Below are 24,231 nucleotides of genomic sequence, written 5' to 3'. Positions count from 1 at the left end.
TGAAGGTAGCTCAAGGCTTTGTTTTAAAATAGGCGTCAATTGAGTTTCATTGAGAAACAATCAATACAAATACAAGTGAGCCTAAGTGTATGTGGTATCATTAAAGATAAATCATTCATTAGGCTGTGTTTGGTTTGAAGGAAAAAGTAGGTAAAGGAATGGAAAGGTAGAGAAACCTTTACAAATCTTGTATGGGTTTCCTTACCTTCTCTTTCACACCAAACATAGCTTAGTGGCTAAGACTGTACTTGTCTGCAGTGTGCATACACTTTCACACCTGGAATTATGTCACCACCGATTTAGGAGAGTGTAAAATGGGGACCGGATCATTGTGCCATTTACATTCATCCAATTTGGTTACAACAAGGTAAATGGACAATACAATTTTTACATGTGTTTGGTTGATATACCATGAATGAAAGTAAAAAGGAAAAACAGATGCAATGACCATTGGTCGTTGTCATCTATGTCTCCCCCAGCTTGACCCTGCAACAGGGTAGTCTGCTTTTAATTAGTTCAAGCTGATATCCCATGATTTCAAAACCACCCTTCTCCATCACTGGATCGGGAAACTTCAATCGCTTAGCGACGGCACCGGTGATGCTGATAATAGAATTGGCGAAGACGGCCTTAGAGTCAGTGAAAACCTTGAAAGGATTGGTAGAGAAACCAACCTTCTTCCAAGTTTCATTGAAGATTTCCATGTCGAATCGAAGGGATTGGTTTCAACAGCAATCCATGACCTCCCTTCAAGGAAACGGAGGAAGTTCTCGGCACCAGAGGTGGTAGTGGCCTGACCTCCAGGTGATATGTTGTTGGCCATCCATCCTTTGAAGAGGATGGGTTTGAGCACAGCTCGAGAGGCATAGATGGCAGTAGCGTGAGCTGCAGGGCCATTGCCAATGATATTAACCAGAGATTATCCATGGGTATGGAGATTATCTATGGCATTAGAGATGTTACTTGAGGCAAAAGAAAGAGAATCAGCGTTCATAGCTGATATGGACACAGTTCCGACAAAGTTTTGAAATGTTTTTTTAGGTAGGATTACTGAATGTACCTTGGTTTCCGACGACAGGGAAGACAGACACAGTGGTCATTGTATCGTCTTCAAATCTCTGGTGAGAAACATCCAAAGAACCAATGATAACATTACATCAATTATGGTTGTAATAACTTGAACAGAGTTTTACATCGATTTACAATGTATATTAACACCTTACCAAAGGCGAGCAAAACCAGACAGGAGTGCAAATTTGCACAACCTTGGCATCCATTCTTGGGGACTCGTGATCTAAGCAGAAATTATCTATGATTGTAAACATTGCCCTCCTAATTGTATTTCTCACCAACTTGTATTGCTCAGCCCAAAACGTTGTTTCAGGTAGAAATGGTTCGAAATGCCCACCCCAACGACCCTTTTAATTTGTACCTTCATCAACATGGGTGCAACATGTACACAATTTGATCATCAACATGCAATTCAGATCTAGTACACTATATTATATCCACATGCCATTTGCTTGGTTTGCAAGTTAGGCCAGTTTATATGCTACCTTCTGCCTGATGGGTTCCTTAATCAATTAATAATCCAGCAGCTTGGTTTGGGCTGGATTGGGCTTACCCCGGATTAATCCAAGCCCAGTCCATAGCACTATTGTCATAGTTTAATATTTAGTTATGTACCTTCAATCCTTTATCAACTCAAAGTCAAAGCTTGCAGCATACACCAGGACCTCTTCTCCACTGTCAAAGCTTGCTATGCACACCCCACAATGTATTAACCATAAATTGAGCTTGAGTTTGAGGCTTCTCATAACAGAAAGGTTTCAAGGATGATTTCTTGTAAGCTCCGCCGGACTGGTGATCAGAATTCCAGCAGCACTGGAGCACAGCACTCATCAGCCGTAATCACAAACAGCAACGACCTCTTGTCTGAGATACTCCTGCGCCTCCCAGTAAAATCCCTTGTTAGATTCAAGTCTGTGTCCAAGCAATGGCTCTCTCTAATATCCAATCCACGGTTCACTCACAACCACTGCCTCCGGAATCCAAGTTCTGTCTCTGGATTGTTCTTGAGAATATCCTTAATATCCTTACCACCAGAAAAACCAAATTTTGATTTCATTTCCCTTGATGGGAAACCGACTATGGCCCCATTCAAGTTTCTCATGTTTTCTGACGACCATGAAGCTATTGATCTCAAGCAATCTTGCAATGGTCTCCTTTGTTGCAGAAGCTTCAGACGGAACAGAGGTAAGCACAATTATTACATCTATAACCCTGTGACCAAGCAATACACCACGCTTCCCCAACCCAAGGGCATTAGTGTGTTTTGCATACACTTAGCTTTTGATCCACAGAAATCACCTCACTACAAAGCTGTCTGCGTTTCTAAATCTGATACAAACAGTGAGAGCTATCAAATAGAGATATACACTTCAGAGACTGGCCCATGGAGACTCTCTAAAGGATCTTTCAGTGCGCCACTTGGTTTGGAATTTGACAAGGCGGTTTTCTGGAATGGAGCAATCAACTGGTACAGCTTTGGAGAAGCTTCCCTGTACTTCAACGTTGATCAGGAATGCTTGCAGACAATGCCAATGCCTCCACTACCCGAGAAGTGGGATACAAAGAGATGTAGGTACTTTGGGGAGTCCCAAGGCCATCTGCACCTCATTGAAATGGATGGATATAATGCTCCTTGTACTACACATTTTGATGTGTTTGAGATGGAGAGAGATTACTCCCAATGGCTTGTCAAATACAGAGTGGAACTTGATGCATTCACAATCATTTATCCAAATATGGTCCTGGAGGGAGAATCCTTCATCTCTTATGCATTCTCTATACTGTGTCTTGTTCGGGGAAGAGAAGAGGAGTCCTGCATGGTGCTACGCATAATTGATGAGGTCATTTTGTATAATGTTCAGGACAATACCTACAAGAAGCTTCATGATCTATCACCCACGTTGGGGGACTTGTTGGCATATGATGGATCAGATTCGTATCCGTATGTTGAGACCCTCTCTTGCGTTTGATATCCATAAGTTAGTGTTTTACTGTGTTATGATCTATCTTATGATACGCTTAAGTTATCTAACAAGAGGGAGAAGGATCTAGAATAAGGAGAAGAGAGAGAGAGAGAGTTTGTTTGAAGAAAAGCCAATGCCAACTCCATTCATTCAGGCTATATTTATAGCCTTATGGTGCTACAAACTGGGAGTAGAAATAGGAACTACTGCCCCTTAATCTTAGGAGCTTATCAACAAAAAAACAGAATGCACTTATCTAGGAAACAGAATGCACTTATCTAGGAACAGAAATTGAAGACTTATCTAATGCACTTATCTAGGAAACAGAATGCACTTATCTAGGAGCAGAATTGAAGACTTATCTATTCTAACAGAATTAAAACTGAATGGATAAGGCTTATCCCAACTAAGAGCTAACATGACCAGGTCTTCTGCTGCTATCCACTTTGACCGGGTCTTCGGCTGCTGCATGCATGCACGTATCATTCTCCTCCCCCCCTGAAGGACCCTTGTCCGCAAGGAAGTCGGGATAAGCTTTTCTGAAGCGCCATTCATTCTCCCAGGTTGCATCCTCAGCTGGCGCCCCAATCCATTTGACCAAGACTTCGGATTTTGGGCAGTATTTGCCCTTGTGAATAATACGGCGATCCAGGATTGCTTCCGGTTGGGGTAGGATGGTCGAAGTATCCGAGATTGGAGGAAGCTGAGTGGAAGTAGGGGTGATGGGTCCCAAGTGCTTCCGCAGCAAACTGACATGAAACACATTGTGGATTTGAGAGCCGGGGGGCAAGGCTAAGCGGTAGGCTACTGGACCAATCTTCTCAATGATTGGGTACGGCCCAAAATAACGTGGGGCGAGCTTCATGGAACGCCGAAACGCCACCGAGGTCTGCCGGTAAGGCTGTAGCTTCACATACACGAAGTCACCTGCTACGAACGAGACTTCTCGTCGGTGCTGGTCCGCTTGACATTTCATCCGGTTCCGGGCTACCTGGAGGTTATGTTGTAGCTCGCGTAGGATGATGTCCCGGTCACGCAAGTATTCGTCAACTGCCCCTACTCGAGCTGTACCCGGTACATAGGTCAGGAGACTAGGGGGTGGGATTCCGTAGACTGCTTCGAAGGGTGTCATTTTGGTGGAAGAGTGAGTGGAGGTGTTGTAGCTGTATTCTGCCCAAGGAACCCACTCTACCCATTTTCGCAGCTGGTCACCTGCAAAGCACCGTAGATATTGCTCCAACGTCCGGTTAACAACTTCGGTTTGCCCATCGGTTTGGGGGTGGTAACTGGAGCTCATACACAATTTCGTCCCATGCATCTGAAAAAGTGTCTGCCAGAATGAGCTGATGAATACCTTGTCACGGTTGCTAACAATGGATGCTGGTACTCCGTGTAGGCGGACAGCGTTGGCAACAAATGCCTTCGCGACTATGGTGGCAGTGAATGGGTGTTTTAAGGGAATGAAGTGGGCATATTTTGTCAACCGATCCACAATTACCATGATAACCGTGTACCCATTGGAGGAAGGCAATCCTTCGATGAAGTCCATGGAGATGTCTATCCACATTTGAGTAGGAATTGGTAATGGCTGAAGCAATCCCGTTGGTCTCATGCAATCTGTTTTGAAGCGCTGACATACGTCACATTGTTGCAAGAACTCCTTCACCGTCCGACGCATGTGAGGCCAAAGGAAGCTGTGCTTGATGCGAGAGAGGGTCTTGTGAAACCCAAAGTGTCCCCCTACAGGGGATGAGTGGCAGTCCGCCACCACCTTTGAAATCAAGGTGGAGGTGGGGCTCAAATAAATCTTGTCCCCCTTGAACCATACCCCATCCCGTTGAAGCAACTTGTGGGAGGGTCGCTTTTTCATCAATTCCCCATAAAAGGTGTCTTGTTTGACCTCTTCTTGTAGCGTCGACCACCAGTCTGCGTGTGGTATAGAGATGGAAAGAAACTGAAATTCAGCCATACGTGACAAGGAATCCGCACCTTGGTTCTCAACCCCTTTTTTATACTCGATCTCATAGTCGTAGCCCAGTATCTTTGGCAGCCACCGCGTTTGTGCCGGTGTGGTTATCCTCTGCTCGAGTAAATATTTAAGACTTTTTTGGTCGGTGCGGACTGTGAATGGTTTCCCAAGCAGATATGGGCGCCATTTCTTAACGGCTTTGACAATAGCTAACATCTCCTTCTCATAGGTGGATAATGCCAAGGCTGAACCTTTCAATGCTTCACTGAAATAGGCCACCGGTCGGTTTTGCTAGATGAGGAAGGCGCCAATCCCGGTTCCACTCGCATCGCATTCAATCACAAACCGTTGGGAGAAATCTGGTAGACGTAGGATTGGCGGTGAAGTGAGTGCCTTCTTCAATTGCTGAAAGGCCAGCTCTGCTGCCTCGTTCCATTGAAATCCCCCTTTGGTCAACAGTTGGGTTAAGGGAGCTGCAATGCTTCCGAAGTCGCGGATGAACTTCCGGTAATATCCTGCTAACCCGAGGAAGCCACGGACCCCCTTTGCTGATGTCGGTGTAGGCCATGCGAGAACAGCTTGTATTTTGGCTGGATCAACGGACACGCCTTGTTCTGAAATCACATGACCCAAGTACTCGACCTGCGAAACCCCAAATTGACATTTTGACATTTTTGCAAATAATTTGTTAGAGGATAATACAGTTAGAACAACTCTCAAATGAGATAGGTGGTCTTCCCATAATTTAGAATAAACCAGAATGTCGTCGAAGAAGACCAAAATAAATTTCCGGAGGTATGGGCGGAAGAGGTCATTCATGAGGCTTTGAAAAGTTGCAGGTGCATTCGTCAAGCCGAACGGCATCACTAAGAACTCGTAATGCCCTTCATGTGTTCGGAAAGCCGTTTTAGGAACGTCTTCTTCTTGCACTCGAATCTGATGATATCCCGACCGTAGATCTAGTTTGGAGTAAAATTTGGTACCGTAGAGCTCATCTAATAATTCATCAATCACGGGAATGGGATACTTGTTTTTAATAGTGATTTCGTTCAGTGCTCGGTAATCCACGCAAAACCGCCAAGCTCCATCAGCCTTTTTCACTAGCAAAACCGGCGATGAGAATGGGCTATTGCTTGGTCTTATCAGCCCTGTCTGCAAAAGCTCCTTCACCATCTTCTCTATTTCGGTCTTCTGGTAATACGGGTATCGATATGGCCTCACACTCACCGGTCCTTTGTCGGGAAGCAATGCAATCCGGTGGTCATGTGGTCGTTTAGGAGGCAGGCTTGTGGGCGGCTCAAACACATGGGAAAATTCGGTGAGAAGGTGGTCCATCTCGGGTGGAAGAAAACCTGGTTGGCCGCTGCTATGTGAAGGAACTATTTGAAAAAAAAATCCCGTACCTTGTAACCCATTGCATTCCTTGTTGGTTAAGGCTTCGATGCTGGCTCGTCCCAATCCTTGGAAGGTGCAAGAGAGTCCCTCCTTTTTGAACGTCAAGGTTAGTTGTTTGTAATCCATCTCGACGGGTCCAAGCGTCTCTAGCCACTGTACTCCCAACACCAACTGGCATGCTGCGACGGGAAGAACATAATAGTCAGCGGTAACGGGGTGTCCTTGAATGGCGAGGGTGAGAGATCGGCACTGCCCCATACACTCGATCTTTTCACGGTTGGCCACCATAACTTGAAATTTCTTGTCTCGGTTCACTGGCAACCCGAGCTTGGAGACGATGGCTTGGTCAATGAAGTTGTGGGTGCTGCCGCCATCAATTAATACGGTCACGTTCTTGTTTTTCAGTTTCCCAAGAACACGTATGGTTTGCGGGTGCTCAACTCCTACAATAGCGTGGAAGGAGATTTCAGGGATGGCTTCTTGGTTTTCCTCCTTTGATTCGACAGTCTCCGCGTCCGCCGGTTCCGGATCCTCAATCATGAACAGTTGTGGACGTGCACAACGGTGGCCGGAGGTGAACTTCTCATCAAAGTAGTAACACAGCCCCTTCTCACGACGTTCTCGCGCCTCCTGGTTGGTGAGTCGCCGGAATGTTGAGGAAGGAGCACTGGAAACCTGGTTCGCGCGCGAGCTTGGTGGAGGCCCAAGTACACCGGCCATGGGGTTGGGCGACACCTTCTGGGTTGTCATGGCTGATGGGGATCGAATCGGTTGGCTAGCTCTCCGCTGTAAGTGATTTCGTTCCTCAATTAACCGGGCCACTCCAATCGCCTCTATCAAAGTTCGAGGCTGCTTGATCTTCACATCTAAACGAACGTCATCACGAAGTCCTGTAATGAAACAGCCAATGAGAAAGCTCTCGGACAGGCCGTCAACTTGGTGAGAGAGCCTCTCGAAGGCTTCTTGATAAGCCGTCACAGTGGTGGTTTGCTTTAGGCAGGTTAATGCCTCTGATGGGTCCTCGTAGTCGGTGGGGCCGAACCGTTGTAACACCGCTTTGGAGAGTTCTTCCCATGTGAGCGGTCCACGATGCTTGGTCAACCACCTGTGCCACTATAAGGCGATGCCTTCCAAATGGAAGGAAGCTAGCTGCACCTGTTGGTCCGGAACAATATTTTGAAATTCAAAATACTGCTCCGCCTTGTAAATCCATCCGCTCGGATCATCCCCATTAAATTTTGGGAATGACAGCTTGACGTGTTGATGAGGGTGGTCATGGGTGGAGCTTGAACGGGAAGTATGGGGCTGTGAGGATTCTTCATGGGCGAAGGGGTTGGTCTCGGGAGTGGTATTGGGAGTGGTTCGTGAGGCTCGAAGGGCTTGGAGTTCAGTTAACACTGCTTGCAAGACAGTGTTCATTTGGTCGAAGCTCGACTCATGTCGTGCTAAGGTTTCATTGACCTCATTGCGGAACTCCGCGTTCGTCTTTCCACGGGTGTCCATGGTCGAACCAGCTCTGATACCAATGATACGCTCAAGTTATCTAACAAGAGGGAGAAGGATCTAGAATAAGGAGAAGAGAGAGAGAGAGAGTTTGTTTGTAGAAAAGCCAATGCCAACTCCATTCATTCAGGCTATATTTATAGCCTTATGGTGCTACAAACTGGAAGTAGAAATAAGAACTACTGCCCCTTAATCTTAGGAGCTTATCAACAAAAAAACAGAATGCACTTATCTAGGAAACAGAATGCACTTATCTAGGAACAGAAATTGAAGACTTATCTAATGCACTTATCTAGGAAACAGAATGCACTTATCTAGGAGCAGAATTGAAGACTTATCTATTCTAACAGAATTAAAACTGAATGGATAAGGCTTATCCCAACTAAGAGCTAACATGACCGGGTCTTCTGCTGCTATCCACTTTGACCGGGTCTTCGGCTGCTGCATGCATGCACGTATCATCTTATTTACAGTACTTATTTTCCTTTTTTCTAAGTGAGTAATGGAAAGATATCAAAATTTCTCATCTATAGACACCGACCAGATGACCACATAATTTGAGGGTCTCTTCCAAACCCTTCTTAGCTCCTAGAAGATTCAAAAAGACTGAACAAGAAAACCTAGGCTCAAGGCAAACTATAACGACAGTAGCCACAGTACAACCTAAACAGTTAACAAAATAGCTCAGAGTAAACCATGACTAAATTAATATCTAGTTTGTGTGACAGAAAAATATTCATGACAGTGATTTTCCTAGAAAACAAATTCAGCATCATAATTACCAACTCTTTAATGAGGTGTGTCCTATAAGAATAAATAAATATTCAGAAACATGTTCCAACATCTAGGCAGCAGAAACCGATTATGGTTGAAGGTGACTCCAAGTTGGTTATTGGTTGGCCAAAAGAACCAGAGATGGCAGACTGGCCCTACAGGGGGGCATTGAGAAGATTTAAGTGGCTAATGTTAAATATTTCAGTCGCAGTTTAATAGGAAAGAAGATTGGCAAATGGGCTGGCAGATTTCCTAGCCAAACAAGTAATACATAGGAATCAGCTCTTTTGGGCTCACTTGTAAGCTTTATGATGTAGTTTAGAGGCTGCACCTCGTGCCTCTTTGTGGGGAGTTGAATGATGCATACTCTGTTTTTATTTTAATTGATACAATTACCTTTATCTATCAAAAAGGAAACATGCATGTTACTGTATGGTGTGTCTTTCTCTCAGAAAAAGAAAAAAGGATAACACAAGGACAAGAAAAGAAAAAGAAATTGTTTTAGTCAAGAAAAAGATGGCCTACAATTTACAAAATGATCCTTATGATAACTTTGAAAAGAAATGAAATAAGAACTTGATGACTGGAAACTCAAAGACTTCCAGGATGTGGAGATTGTGGCAGTCTTCAGAACCAGCGCTATACAGTCAAAGCAGAGCCACTGGCCCTTCTGAAAGCACACAATATGGGCCTAAATCGGCTTGAAGAGGGTACTGATGTGAGGCCAATACTAAGTGTTGCACAGTGCATGGCAGCAATTCAGTAAAATTATAATGTATGAAAGAAATATACTTTCTATTAAAGAAAAACAAACTTGTTGCATCAAAAACACCCGCTTTCCCCTCAGGGTTAACTTTTTCTATCTATTTTGAGGTAAGTTTGTTTGAGAGAAGTTGGTGCAACTTGTCTCATTCTCATTTCTTGCTTCTTTTGGTTGGTTAGGAATGTTATTCATCTATATTATACAAGACCAAGGAGGGATTTGGCACATAACCTTCGGCTTCAAGATTTGTGCTTAACCTATCTATAGCCTCATAGATCTCTCTCCACTGCGGATGTGACTTGTCCTCCACAAGAAACTCATGTACTAAACTATTCACCTCAATAGAGCTGCACCCTGGCATCCTTTTCTCTATCCCCATATTTCTAATCATCTTCCTCATCTTCTCAGCTTCACCCCACTGTTTCCCAGATGTATATATGTTCGACAAGAGTACATAGCACCCTCCATCTCCTGGTTCTATTTCTTCCAGATGCTTAATTACATCATTGCAAGCACTAGTATCACCACAGATCCTGCAAGCAGTAAGAAAAGATCCCCAGATAATGATATTTGGCTCCATTGGCATATTTTTAATTAAGTATTTAGCTTCATTGATGAGACCTGCTCGACCAAGAATATCTATCATACAGCCATAATGTTCAATTTTTGGTACAATGTTGAACTCCTTGACCATGCGGTTGAATTGCCTACGACCCTCATCCACCAAACCCACATGACTGCAAGCAGACAGAATCCCTACAAATGTTATGTCATTGGGTCTTACATTAGCAAGTTCCATCTGTTTGAATAGTGTTAATACATCATTTCCATAACCATGCATGGCTAGTCCACATAATATAGCATTCCAAGAACATACGTTCTTATGTGGCATGCCATTAAAGACTTCAAGGGCTATGTCAATGCATCCACACTTTGCATACATGTCTACAAGAGAAGTACCCAAGAAAACATCATTAATCAGTTTATTCTTCCTGACATAGGCATGGATCCATCTACCCATGTCTAGTGCCCCAACCTGAGAACAAGCCGAGAGAACACTCACCATTGTAACACTATCAGGTCTAACACCAGCAAGCTGCATTTCTTTGAAAAGATCCAAGGCCTCCATAGCCCTTCTACTCTGGGCATAGCTCGAAATCATTGTGCTCCATGAAACTAAGTCTCTATTAGGCATATCATCAAACAATGATCTTGCAACACTGATCTGCCCACACTTTGAATATCCACTAATGAATGCATTCCATGACTCAACATTCCTCTCTGGCATTTCATTGAACAATCTCCTTGCATTCTCAATATCACCACAGGAAAAGCAAGCATTTATCATCGTATTCCAGTTAACCACATTGTAAGCAGGGACTTCTTCGAATAGACAATATGCTGCCTTGACATCTCCACATTTTGAGTACATGTGAATTAGTGCATTATGAAGAAATACGTCAGAACAAAGTCCAAGCCTCAGGAGTTTTCCATGAACAGTTCTGCCTTCCTGGTAACTGGGTATTAAAGAGTAAGCCTTGAGAACAAATACGAAGGTGAATTTATTGGGCTCAACACCTTGCGCTCTCATTAAACCATAGAATTCGATAGCTTTCTCGGGAATTTTGATCTCCATGAAACCCCTGATAATGGTCGTCCATGTGTATGCATTAGGTCGATCAATACAATCAAAAACACGAAGAGCGTAATCCATATTTCGAGCAGACATCACACAATACTCTATCATCTTAGTAGCGACAAATGTGTCTGTGATTTGATTTGTACGGAGGATATGAGCGTGGATTTCTTTCATTTCCTTCATGGATTTGCAGGATTGAAGTAGAGAGATGGTTTGGTGGCTTGAAAACTTGAATTTGAGGATAAGGGCTGTGAATGGTCGGCGAAAAGAAAGGAGGGAAGAAATGTAATGCATTTCTAGTAGCCATTAGAAATAATTTCAGATCAGGGCGAGTCAATTACCGAATCAGGGGGAATCAGCATTTGTTATCTATGGTATTGCTTCCTGTTTGAGACCTTCATGTTCAAATTCTCTCAATAGTCGACAGAATATATATATACTAAGAAGCATGCCAGAGATTCGCGTAAATAAGAGGAAACGGAGAATGAAGAGACGAAGAGTGGGTTGAATTTTGGGCTTAGCCGCCTTAGGTAATAACTCGATTGTCAACTGTCAGGTGTCAACGCTATGAGCCGGTGATCGGCTTTGTTCAACCGGAGGATGGGCCGGATCAACCAAAAATGTCTACCTTAATTGCAGTTGGCAGATGTAAAATTTACCCCGGGTCCAGCATTTACGGTCTGTTTGGTTTGCGGTCGAGATCGGAATTGGAATCGAAATTGAATTCCCTGGACTCAGTATCGAAATTGCCTATTTGCAACGCAAGTTTGGTTCAAACAAGAATCGAATTCAGATATGTTTGGTTCAATCGAAACTAGAATTTGAATTAACCGAAATTTTTCAATTTTTTGTTAGTTTATTAATATTTTATTATTAATGTTCTATTATTTTATAATTACCTTATTATTATTATTATTGATTTAATAATTAATATCTTAGTATTTTATTATTAATTTATTATAGTATTATTATTTTATTACTATTCTACTAATAATTTTATTAATAATTTATTATTTTATTATTATTACTTTAATAATATTTTATAAAATTAAGGTTAGGTGTATTAAGGCTCTGGAGCAAGGTTTTTAAAACCGATCCGGACAACAAACTGGTTAGGGGTCAGGTTCCCGGGTTGAACGGTCCAACCGTTAGAACCAAACGATTGGCCCGTTTTGATAAAAAATTTAAAAAAAACGACCAAAACCATTGAACGATTCGATCGATTCAACCGCCTGGATCAACGGTTTGTTGACCAAATCAACATTTTTTGACAAAAATCTGACTTTGGGGAAAAATGAAACCGGTCACCTGGCTGGTTCCCGATTTTTCCAATCCGACCATCCGGTCAGGTTTTGAAAACCATGTTCTGGGGTTTGTTGATTAAGAGTTTACATTTTTAGAAACTCTAGAATGGGAATCTTATTCCCAAGAGAGAGGTCAAGAATGGTCATTCCCTCCTATAGGGGAATCCAATTCCGACCAAACAAATGGCTAGAATTGGAATATGCCTTTTTGATGTTGACTCCAACCTCCCATTCCAAAGGAACCAAAGGAACCAAATGAACCCGAACACTTGTTTGTTTCCAAATTCTTTTTGCCTTGATTAGAGCCTTGGAGGTAAATTTTGCATTAGGCCCACATAACTTTTGCCTTGTAGTGGTTTAAAATTTCTGGTCATCACTTTGTGGAATAAAATCATGAAAACTAAGTTAGACATTCCATTTAGGACCTGTGAGAATTTTCATCTAGATAATTGCCAAGTGTGTTTGTGACAATCATCTGATTTCTATTTTTCAATAAATAGAATCACGCTTGGCATCACCAAATTTCTTAGAATCAATTCTCTAACTTACCAAAATAAAAACATGCCGATTCTAATAAATATAAATCCAATTGAAGCTGCATTGTACTATATTATGTTTAAATCATGTCTTCAAATGAGAAATACATGAACCTGTAACTCTAAATATTATATATTGGTAGGAGCATGTGAGAAAATTTATCATTCAAGGATTGGATATTCATAATGTAAAACCTCAGCCTAGAAGATGGGATGCTGGGTATTTGGAGAGCAAATTATCATTCAAGGAGAACATTGATCCCTTTTATTGAACCAATGGTTCCATGTGTGGAGGCTGCTAGTATGATATAAGTATCAATATTTGTTCACGATGCAATGATAGAACCATATTCAAACCTTCAAACCATCACTGTTTTCAGTACTTATAAGCTTTCAATCCCTTAGAACAGAATTGTAATAGCAACAAAAGAAGCATAAGAAGAACAGAATAGAAAGTTCTGATTCAATTTACAACAACATTTCAGGAGCGTATCTTTCAGCAACAGAATTATGAATGGTTTAATTTACAACATTTGTTCGTTTGGATCATTTTGTAATGTATACCTTCTTTCATTTCTATAAACAAACGAAAATACATTCTGAAACTACCATGCAAGTAAGATATTTGTTTGGTGAAGATGTCTGCGATCTGGTCCGCTGTTGGAATATACCAAATTTGAAGTTGCTTCTGGGTGACAAGGTCATGCAAGAAATGGAAGTCCATCTCCACATGTTTCATACGAGCATGAAAAATGGGGTTGGCGGCCAGGTGGGTAGCACCCATATTATCGCACTAGATAATAGGAGGAGGAGCTAGAAAGCCAATGTCTCGTAATAGAAACCGAATTCATAACAACTCTATGACTGTGTTGGCGAGAGATTTGAACTCGGATCTAGGAATTCAGGTTGGAGCCAAGATAAACTGCATAACCTCTTGTAGATCGTTGATCATCAGGATAGTTGGCCCAATCGGCGTCTATGTAAGCAGTTAATTGCCGGGAAGAAGATCCCCGAAAGTGAAGACTGTGAGTGAGAGTGCCCTTGAGATAGCGAAGTATGCGCTTGACGGCTGTCCAATTCATCAGTGGGAGAGTGAAGAAACTAGCCGAATTTTTTGACTGCAAAGGATATATCCAGACAAGTTATGGTGACATACTGTAGAGCTCCAACAATGCTCCAATACTTCGTGGGATTAGGCAAGGGATCATTAGAATCTTTTGAGAGACGTCCAGAGATAGAGATGGGCGAGCTTGCAGGTTTGGCCCCTTCAAGGTTGGTTCGACGCAGTAGATCTAGGATGTAGCGCTGCTATGAGAGGAACAAACTACCAGATTTGCAAATGACCTCGACCCCCAGAAAATAGTGTAGGGACCCTAAGTCCTTTAGTAGAAACATTGAAGAGGGTGACTTGAGAAAATCACTAATGGTAGTGGTAGAGTTTCCAATCAAAATAATGTCATTGACATATAGTAGCAGAAGCAGGGTCAATTGTTTGGAGGAGAGAATAAAGAGAGATGGATCAGCAGTGGAGTTGCAAAATCCCATCTGTTTGAGGACCGAGCTCAATCGCGAATACCAGGCTCGTGGTGCTTGTTTTAGGCCATAGAGAGCCTTCTTCAGTTTGCAGACATGATTCGGATATCTGGGATCAATGAACCCTTTTGGTTGACGGACATAAATATTTTCATCAAGAATTCCATGAAGGAAGGCATTGTCAATATCCAATTGATGAACCCCTGAGCGACCAGACGAGCTTTACAGTGATCAATGGTTCCATCTGCCTTCTTCTTTATTTTGTATATCCACTTAGTTCCAATGATGTTCATGAAGGGATCGAATGGAACCAAGTACCAAGTGTCATTTTTAATAAGGGCTTGATATTCCTTTTACATAGCCAGTTGCCAGTTTGGCGATTTGGCAGCTTGGTTAAAATTTTTTGGTTCTTGGTCTTGTAGGAAAGTGAGAAGAGTAGAAGGGATTGGATACCGCATCGCAAGTTGGGACCGAGGAAGGGTCCTGTCCATGGATCGTGTACGCATAAAATGAGTGCATGCCGGATGAGAAACCAGCACTCTAGAGTCTAGTAAGTCTTGCATACTTTGATACCTTTGTGGCCGATCAGAAGAAGACTGCTCCAAAGGTCCTAAATCTGAAGAGAAGGGCGTTGAACTAGACCTGGAAGCTGGTGCAGATGGAGCCTGCGATGAAGGAGGTATTGGCGGTGTTGTAGGTGGCAGAGGTGCAGGTGCTGAAATGAGAGTTCTTGTAGAAGCAGGAGTTGTGCTTTATGGTGCTTCAAAAATTCTTGGAAATAAAGTTTCATCAAATACCACATGGTGAGCTATAAAAATACGCCCCTAACATGGAGACACCGGTACCCTTTGTGAGAGGTACTGTAACCAATAAAAATGCATTGAAGAGACCGGAACTAAAACTTATTCTTATTGTAGGGTTACAGAAAGGGATAGCACGCACACCCAAAACAATGCAACAAAGAGTAATCATTAGAAGTCTGAAAGAGTTTCTCATGAGGGGACATACCATGCAATACCATTGTTGGTAGTCAATTTATTAGAAAATCTGTAGTTTCTACCACATCAGCCCAGAAGGAGAAGGGGAGCTTGGAGGAGGCCAGTAGAGATAAAGCAGATTCAACCACATGTTTGTGCTTCTTCTCAACTAATCCGTTCTGTTTGTGTATGAGGGCACACCAATCGATGTGTGATGCCTTGCGAATCCAAGTACTGGGAAAGAGAGCGATACTCTTTGCCCCAATTTGATTGAAATACTTTTATTTTGGCATTGAATAGAACCTCTACATGTCTCTTAAATTTAATATATAAATAACACACATCTTATTTTTGAGCCATAGGATACACCCAAGAAAATTTTGAAAAATCATCCACAAAAATAACATAATAAGAAAATCCATTATTCGACTTAACAGGAATAAGTCCCTATACATCTGAAAAAATTAAATCTAATGGACACTTAGACTGAGAACTGGACTACTTTAAGGGCATTCTATGACTCTTGCCCATTTGATAGGACTCACAAACAGACTCATTACCATTGGATCTAATAAATGGAAGACCAAACTTTGAAATAACTTTCCGTACATTACGCATAGCTGCATGACCAAGACGATGATGCCAACTACAAAGTGAAGTATGTTCTCCAAGAAGAGCTTCGGGAGTGATTGTGGCTGACGCAGGAAAACTGTATAACCCATCTCTACTGGACCCTCAAAGTAAGATTCTCCCTGTATAATCCTTCGCATAGCAACAATCACTGTGAAAATGAAAAAACAAATCATTATCTTTTGTAAATCGACTAACAGAAAGTAAATTATTGCAAATAGAGGGAACATGATAGATATCTTTCAAAGAGAAAGCATGATGATTGAAAATCATAGAAGAAGATCTTGTATGATGAATATTCAAACCTTGACCTTTGCCGGCCTTCACTTAATTTGGTCCAGTATACTCAGTACGATTCTACAGATTATCTAGATTTGGAGTCATGTGATGAATAGCCCTAGAGTCTGGGTACCAGTTGGGATCAAAGTTATTTTCATACTAATTTTGAGGTGTATTTACCCCTCCATGAAATGCAAAAGAATCATTGCAAGAATTATCAGAAAAACCAAAAGCATATTTTTCTTTTCTACACTGCAGCACTATGTCCAAATTTTTTACAGATCCGACAAGTAACTTTAATTTTACCTCCACGTCCTCCAAAAAATTGTTGTGATTGATTTTGAACGGATTGGTGATTATATTGTGGAGCACCACGTCTACGCCCCTTACCTCTGTTGTTGTTGAAGTTTGGAGAGAACTATTGTGGGGGCTTCTGAAAATTAGCTTTCTTAGGAGGGACGCCTGCCAGATTCGCACTTCAAGTGTCTGACACAAGAGCTAGGTCTTCAAGCCAGCTCTCATGGTTCAGAAATGCTCCCATAAATATCAACAATACTATGATCTGTTGCATCTGGTCGATTGGTAAGTGCTGTAACAACTGACTCATATATACTCCCTAAGCCAGATAAAATGTAGAGTACCAGTTCTGACTAGAGGATTGGTTTAGATATTGTAGAAAGACTATCAGTAATGGATTTTGCTCGTTGTATATAGGTAGAAATAGAAAGAGACCCCTTTTAAGATTTTGCAGTTGTCTTCGCAACAGTAGTACCCTAGATCGGGAGTGTGTGGAATAATTGTGAGCAAGGGAAGTCCATACCTCAGATGATGTCGACAGACCTACCACTTGTGCCATAACTACTTTAGTGATAGAGGAAATCAGCCAACTCAACACAAGTTGATGGATGTCTATCCATTTTTCGAATTCAGGGTTCAAAATCATCCCTGTACCATCTAGATTGGGTATAACTTCAGGTGGTGGCTTCTTCTTCCCTTCTACAAGTTCCAATAGGTAGTGGTGTCGAAGGATTGGAAGGAACTGGGCACGCCACAACAAGTAATTGCCACTTCCAAGTTTGATAGGAAGATAATGAGTAACATTCTAGATTGAAGGGAGCACACTACTTGATGTTGAGCCATTGTTGGAGGGTTGCCAGGCTGCTACTATGTCTGCCTGTCTCTGCCGACATGGCTCTGATACCAAGTTAAAACAGAAAAAAATAATAGAGATCTAGAGAGATAAACTGAGAAATGAATTGGTTATCCTATATTTACTAGGGTCGAATCAACCCTATTTGTAATTACAGAGATTGAGTTACAGTGGGACTATACATAGATGAGAGTTCAAGAGATAAAGCTTATCTGGGTTAGCTTAGGTTTATCTAGGATAATTCTTATCTGGAGATGGGATTAGGATTATCCTAATTTGTTATCTTGAGATAGGATTGGAATTATCCTAGTTAGTTATCCACAAGAATCCAGATGATTAGGTTTCCTTGATGGGCTTGGAGATTTACGTAGGCGTGCATGGGCCATGCATGGGCCCATGGACGTCTACGCTATTATAGGGTCACAGTTTTGCTTTTCATCCATTTCTGTAATCTTCTTAATGTCAGCTACTGTCTTCGAAGGATTTTGTGCGATCTGCTAAAAGCTTGGAAGCTGGTGGGGCTGAACAAGAGGGGTAAAGATCTGTGGGGTATGATTCCCCTAGTAATCAGCTGGATTATTTGGAAGGAAGGGAACTATAGTGTTTTTGAGTCCAAGAGAAGCTCTGATGATGATGTGTTGCATTAGGCTACAACAACTATACACTCTTGACTGTTAGTCCATGAGTAGTTCAGAAGTCTACCTCGTCATCATTTTTTTGAACCCAGTATTTTATTTTGCTAATATGTAAAGCTTTCACTGGAGTATTTCCCTTTGGGAGGGGTCTTCTTGGGTTATGTTTTTGGGAGGAGTATTTCCAAAGTCCAAGAAATTATTAGAGAAAAAATAATATGAAAAAAATAATTATTTTAACCTGTAAGAAAATTATTCTTATAGGTTGAACTATTCAAAACTAGATTAGTTTTCCTCTTTTGCTCAGGCCTATTCAAAAATTGAACTATTCTTACAACTTAGGGTACAAATTCTTCTTGGACTAACTGACTTAAAAAAGGAAAAAAAATTAATTAAATAACAAAATCATTTTTCATTGTATCAAAGTCCTGACCTACATTATCTACATCAGAGGACTTCTGTCTTTCAACTTCCAGCTGTTGTTGTTTACCAACTTCCATGACTTTGATGTGATCTTTGGAAGACAATGCTTGATGGGTTTCCTGGTTGTAGCAAAGAATGATAGTATGATTTGAAATGCATAAATTGGAAAGTGGAAATGCTTTTTCCCGAGGGAATAAAATCAGTGCCTATTAAAAAAAAGAGAAGACTTTAGTTAATCTAAATATCAAGGGTTAAGTATTTGCAAGAATGAAATCAAAATATTATTTTCTGCTGATACTTGCAAGTTTCAATATGTTTTCCCCATGTATCATATTTATTGTTTTGTTTGTATTTTTTAATCTGGCAATTCATAAAAAACTGAATAATGGTTATAAATGGCCCTGGTGTAACTAAATCGTTACTCTTCATTTTTTATTCAGTCTTCTCTCTTTGCTTATTTCCTTTTCTATCCTTTATGTTTCCAACATCTGGCATTCAAAATTTAGATTCCCTTTTCTATTTTATTGTCGATAAATGTATGAAATAATTTAGATTCCCAATTTTAGTCCTAGCTATCTGGGGCCTTTGGAGAGATGGACTTGATATGGACCTAATCTTTGGCAATTTTGTGCAAAAAATTGTCACTCATAGACTCAAACCACATTCTTATGCTTGTCAACCTTAGACTTTACCAGGTTGTTTGAACATCTGAAAAAATCTAGAACATTTCAAGTTTATAAGCATGGTTCAAAGTATCAATATATTCTTATATTAGTTCAGTTTCAATCAAAGCCCGTTATTCCTGCCATTATTGCTCATCTACTATTATTATTTAAAATTGACAATTGTCCCAATTCCCAAATTCCTTGTATTTTGTTGTGTATTGGCAACATAAAAAATCAATAGGTATACATATCATATGATGTGTATGGATCCTTTGAACATGCTTGTAAGTCAACTAAAAATTGATTCTATTGCTTCTCCAATACCACCAATGGTTCATAAGAGGGCACTTAAAGCCCTTACTACTAAAAGTTTCAACATTTCTAACTGTAAAATCAAAATCCTATTTTTCAATGATTTTTTTCATGTACTTTCTCCATTTTCTTTATTTTCAGCTTCTAACATTAATTGCTTTAGTAGCTTGATCAACTAAGCTTCCAAGAAAAATTAATTTCCAATTACAACGAAAGTATCCTAGAATTGGTAATGATGTAGTACATATTTTTAAAGAAAATCATTTTTTAATAATTAAATAACAAAAAATTAAACCTCATGTGAAAATTTTTAAGGTTCAAAGAGAGACAATCATGCCTCCCTCCCATTTGACATTCGACACAATCCTTCCATATCTATTTTGGAGGAGGCAAGCAGGCATAACCAGAGGTCAGGCTACAAAACAATGCATCAAATCCTACATTTTACTTTTTTTGCTAGGTGTTTTCTGTAACTTTTATATAATTGCCTCATAATTGGTTAAGTAATATGCATCTTTCCTTGCTAACTTTCCCCACCCCTCTATCTGCATGCAGTTAGGAAGATTTTAATGGGTTTGAATCCTTTGATGGTTCTTACTCAAAATGTTTTTGTATTTCAATTCCTAAATTTTCTCTCATTTCTAGAGAGAATATGTTTGCTTAAATTATACTTTGAATCACTTCCCAAAAATTAAATATGAAGTTTGTTTTCTATAGACATATAAAATTAAATACTGAGTCAATTCCCAAAACTTAAATACGATTGCCATTAACCCCTTCGAAGCAGGGGCTCCTGCTAGTTAGATTATTAATAGGAACGGAAAGGAATGGTTCTATTGTCTCTTCTAATTCACTACAAGCTCTTCCACTGTTACCATCTAGGTTCTCTCATGACAGTTCCTTTCCATCATCTAGTGACTCCTATACTTCTTCACCATTGCTTTCTATTGGTCATCATATGGAAATTCATACCAAACATGGTATCTTCAGACATTGATAGGTGATGAATCTTATGGAACCCAAGCATCCTGTTGAATACTCATTGACTCAACCTACTTTCCAAATGCAAACTATAAAGGACCCAAATTGGTGTCGTGCAAGAGAAAAAAACTATAATGCTCCCATGGAAAATGGAACATGGACTCTCATTCCACCACCTTCTATAGAAAATGTTGTTGGTTTTTGTCGGACCACACCAGAATCACACAACCAACCTCCATGATTCTTGCGATAAGTCTCTGTATTTGCGATAAGCCTTTTGTACTCATATTGTTTATCCTTATCTCCTCTTCCATCTATCAACAGAAAAGAAAATATACATTCTAGTATTTGTATTTATCTAAAACTCTTGTATCTCTACATATAAATATCAGATCATTCATGAATAAAGATATTGTATTCTCTTCAATCTAAATGTATCATTTCATGGTATTAGAGCCATCAACTTATCCGGTCGGTGATAACCCCTGTTTGTGTTGCAATGGCCTCTGATTTCTCAACTATAGCAACCTCAATAGCCCAATCTTCAACTCCATCATTGTCAGTGTTCTCTAGAAACAGTCTTACAAATCTGGTCTCGATCAAAATGGATGGTAAAAATTATATCCCCTGGAAATTCTACATTCTTCCTATTCTGAATGGAGCGAAACTTACTGGGTTCGCTAATGGCATTCACAAGTGCCCACCTCAGTTGCTGGAAAATTGCACCGAGGAAAATCTTACATACTCCTCGTGGGTTCAACAGGATCAACTTCTGATGGGGTGGTTTCTATCATCCCTAACTGAGAATGTTATTGCCCAACTTGTCGGTTGCAAGTCCTCTCGTGAAGTCTGGACCACCCTCAAATCTCTTTATGCCTCTCGCTCCAAGGTTCGTATTAGCGAACTTCGGAATGAACTGCTTCTTATCAAGAAAAATGGCTGCTCCATGCCAGATTACTTACAGAAAGTCAAGACTCTCTCTGAAAACCTTGTTGCTACCGGAGAACTCTTGACTAACTCAGAACTCTCTCACTATACACTCAATGGTCTAGGTGCTGAATACGACGCCTTTGTCACTTCAGTAACCACTCGGTTGGAGGAGCTATCATTTGATGACTTGCAAGCTTTGTTACTGAATCAAGAACTCAGAATGGAAGCTCATTCTCAGACTTCTGTGTTGTTTCCCTCGGCTAACACTACCAGTAGAACTCACAAGTATAAGAGCCATTTTCCCTCTTCCAAGTTGGATAACTCTACTTTTGACAAGGATCATCCATCTCAACAAAAAAACCATCAAAGTATGCATTAAACCCCTATCAGATCTATGGTGGTCGGAATCACTCGGCATTCTGGTGCAAAAATTGGTTCAATCAATCATTCAAACCCAAAAGTCACAAGCCTACCACTAACAACTCCACTTCAACAACCTACACTGCATTTACTGCTCCTACTTCAAACGATTGTTGGTATCCTAACTCAGGCGCCACCAACCATCTTATAGTTGATCTTGGAAAGCTCCAACTACATTCAGAGTATCATGGTCCTGACCAAGTTACCACAAGTAACAGCCAAGGTCTGCATATTTCACATACTGGTACATCTATTTTTCATGGGAAATCTTGACCTCTCATCTTACGTAACATATTGCATGTTCCCCATATTCATAAGAATCTTCTCTCGGTAGAACAATTTACTCATGACAACAATGCTTTATTTGAATTTCACCCTTCCTATTGTGTTGTCAAGGATCGCATCATAGGGGAGATTCTCTTTCGAGGGGAAAGTAGAGACGGCTTATATGTGTTCGATGCTTCAGATTGTCACCTGCAAACTAGTTCCTCTCCAGTTGCTTTAGTTGCTGAAATAAAGTCCCTTGATATTTGGCACCACAGGCTTGGTCATCCCTTCTTCAAGTTGTCAAGGACGTGCTCCGGATTTCCAATATTTCTATCACTAATAATTCCTCTCTACGTTGCACTGCCTATCCTCTTGGAAAGAGCCATCGGTTAACGCTTCCCACCAACCTCCATTCTTATTCATCTCCTTTTGAATTAATAGTTTCTGATGTATGGGGGCCTTCCCCGGTTCCGTTTGCTCATGGTTTATGTTACTACATAGAATTTATTGATTACTACAGTCGTTATGTATGGATATTCCCCATAATGAATAAATCTGAAGCATTTTCTATCTTCATCAAATTCCAGAAATTTGTTGCTAATTTCTTTGGCACTCACATCAAATACTTCCAGTCTAATGGTGGTGGTGAATATCGTACATTCACTCCTTATCTTGAACAACAAGGCATTGTACATTGCTTCTCGTGTTCGCACACACAATCTCAGAATGGTGTTGCCGAGCACAAACACTGTCACATAGTTGAGACCAGACTCACATTATTGGTTCACTCTCATGTACCTAAATGCTATTGGTTTGATGCCTTCTTCTTTGTAGTGCATCTCATTAACCGGATGCTCACCGATGTACTGGGTGGTGTTTCTCCATATGAACAACTATTCTCCAAGAAACCTGATTATCACTTCCTGCAAGTATATGGCTGCCTCTGCTTTCCTTACTTGTAACCTTACATGTCCAACAAGATGGAGTACAGATTTCTTCCCTGTGTATTTATTGGTTACGGCCCCAATCACAAGGGCTATCGGTGCCTCGACTCGGCTTCAAGACGCATATACGCTATTGTTCATGTTCTTTATCATGAGATGAAATTTCCCTTTTCTCACCAGTCTACAATACCTACACATCACTCTTCTCTGGCCCAGCCTATTGGCCTACCACCTATTATTGTTCCTTACATTCCTGCTCCCACCTCTGTTGTTGCTCCCACCATTGCATCCAATGACTCTTCTGGATCCTCAGACTGCTCTTTGTCATCTCCATCCATGAGCTCTCTGTCTTTATCAACTCCTCCTCCACCTGTAACTGCTCATGTCTCTACTCATCCCATCTGCACTTGAGCCAAAGACGACATCTTCAAACCTCGCAAACTTCTCTCTCTTGTTGCCACATGCCACCCAATTCCAACTTCCGTCTTTAAACCTACATGCTTCTCCCAAGCAAACAAAGATCCACAATGGTGTGCTACCATGGTTGAGGAGCACAATGCGTTTCTTCGCAATGGCACATGGGAGCTGGTATCTCCCCCTCCACACTGCAATGTCATTGGCTATAAGTGGGTCTTTCACCTCAAACGCAAACCAGATGGTATCATTGATCGATACAAAGCTTGTCTCGTTGTTAAGGGCTTTCATCAAAGGGAAGGTTTTGACTTCACTAAGACATTCAGCCCAGTTGTCAAGCCCTCCACTATTCGGCTTCTTCTCACTCTTGCAGTATCTCTCTCCTGGCCCTTGCATCAAATTGATATACAAAATGCTTTCTTGCATGGCGACCTCTGTGAAGAAGTATGCATGTCCCAGCCACCTGAATTTGTTGATGACTCTCGACCTTCTCATGTCTGTCGCCTAAGAAAGTCCCTCTACGGGCTAAAACAGGCCCCTCGTGCCTGGTACTCCAAGCTCAGCTCCTTCCTTCTGGATTATGGGTTTACAGCCAACAAAGCGGACTCCTCTCTCTTCATCTTGTGAAGTGACACTAACTGCCTCTACATTCTTGTATATGTTGATGATATCATCCTCACTGGATCCACACATTCTGCTATTACTGATCTCATATCAGCTATGGAATCCCACTTTGCAGTCAAAGATCTTGGCTCT

The 24,231-nt window shown here is 41.1% G+C and overlaps 1 protein-coding gene and 1 pseudogene across 1 annotated transcript; one reads left to right on the top strand and one right to left on the bottom strand.

The window, feature by feature from the left end:
• The first annotated feature begins 1,402 nt into the window (after positions 1-1,402).
• Positions 1,403-3,077, top strand: LOC148844185 (F-box protein At5g07610-like). Its single transcript, XM_088957152.1, has one exon. It carries the CDS (start codon positions 1,836-1,838, stop codon positions 3,039-3,041), a length of 1,206 nt encoding a protein of 401 aa, XP_088813278.1. The 5' UTR covers positions 1,403-1,835; the 3' UTR covers positions 3,042-3,077.
• A 6,546-nt stretch (positions 3,078-9,623) lies between these two features.
• Positions 9,624-11,261, bottom strand: LOC148844184 (pentatricopeptide repeat-containing protein At2g29760, chloroplastic pseudogene; annotated as a pseudogene).
• Positions 11,262-24,231: the final 12,970 nt, after the last annotated feature.

The sequence above is a fragment of the Nelumbo lutea genome, chromosome 8 (assembly GCF_056320005.1).
Source record: "Nelumbo lutea isolate HS-2025 chromosome 8, American lotus-T2T, whole genome shotgun sequence".
NCBI lineage: Eukaryota > Viridiplantae > Streptophyta > Magnoliopsida > Proteales > Nelumbonaceae > Nelumbo > Nelumbo lutea.
This window is presented reverse-complemented; position numbering and strand designations above follow the sequence as displayed.

Excerpts from the sequence above, each read along its gene's own strand:
- LOC148844185 (XM_088957152.1), top strand. The coding sequence starts at position 1,836 with ATGATTTCTTGTAAGCTCCGCCGGACTGGTGATCAGAATTCCAGCAGC.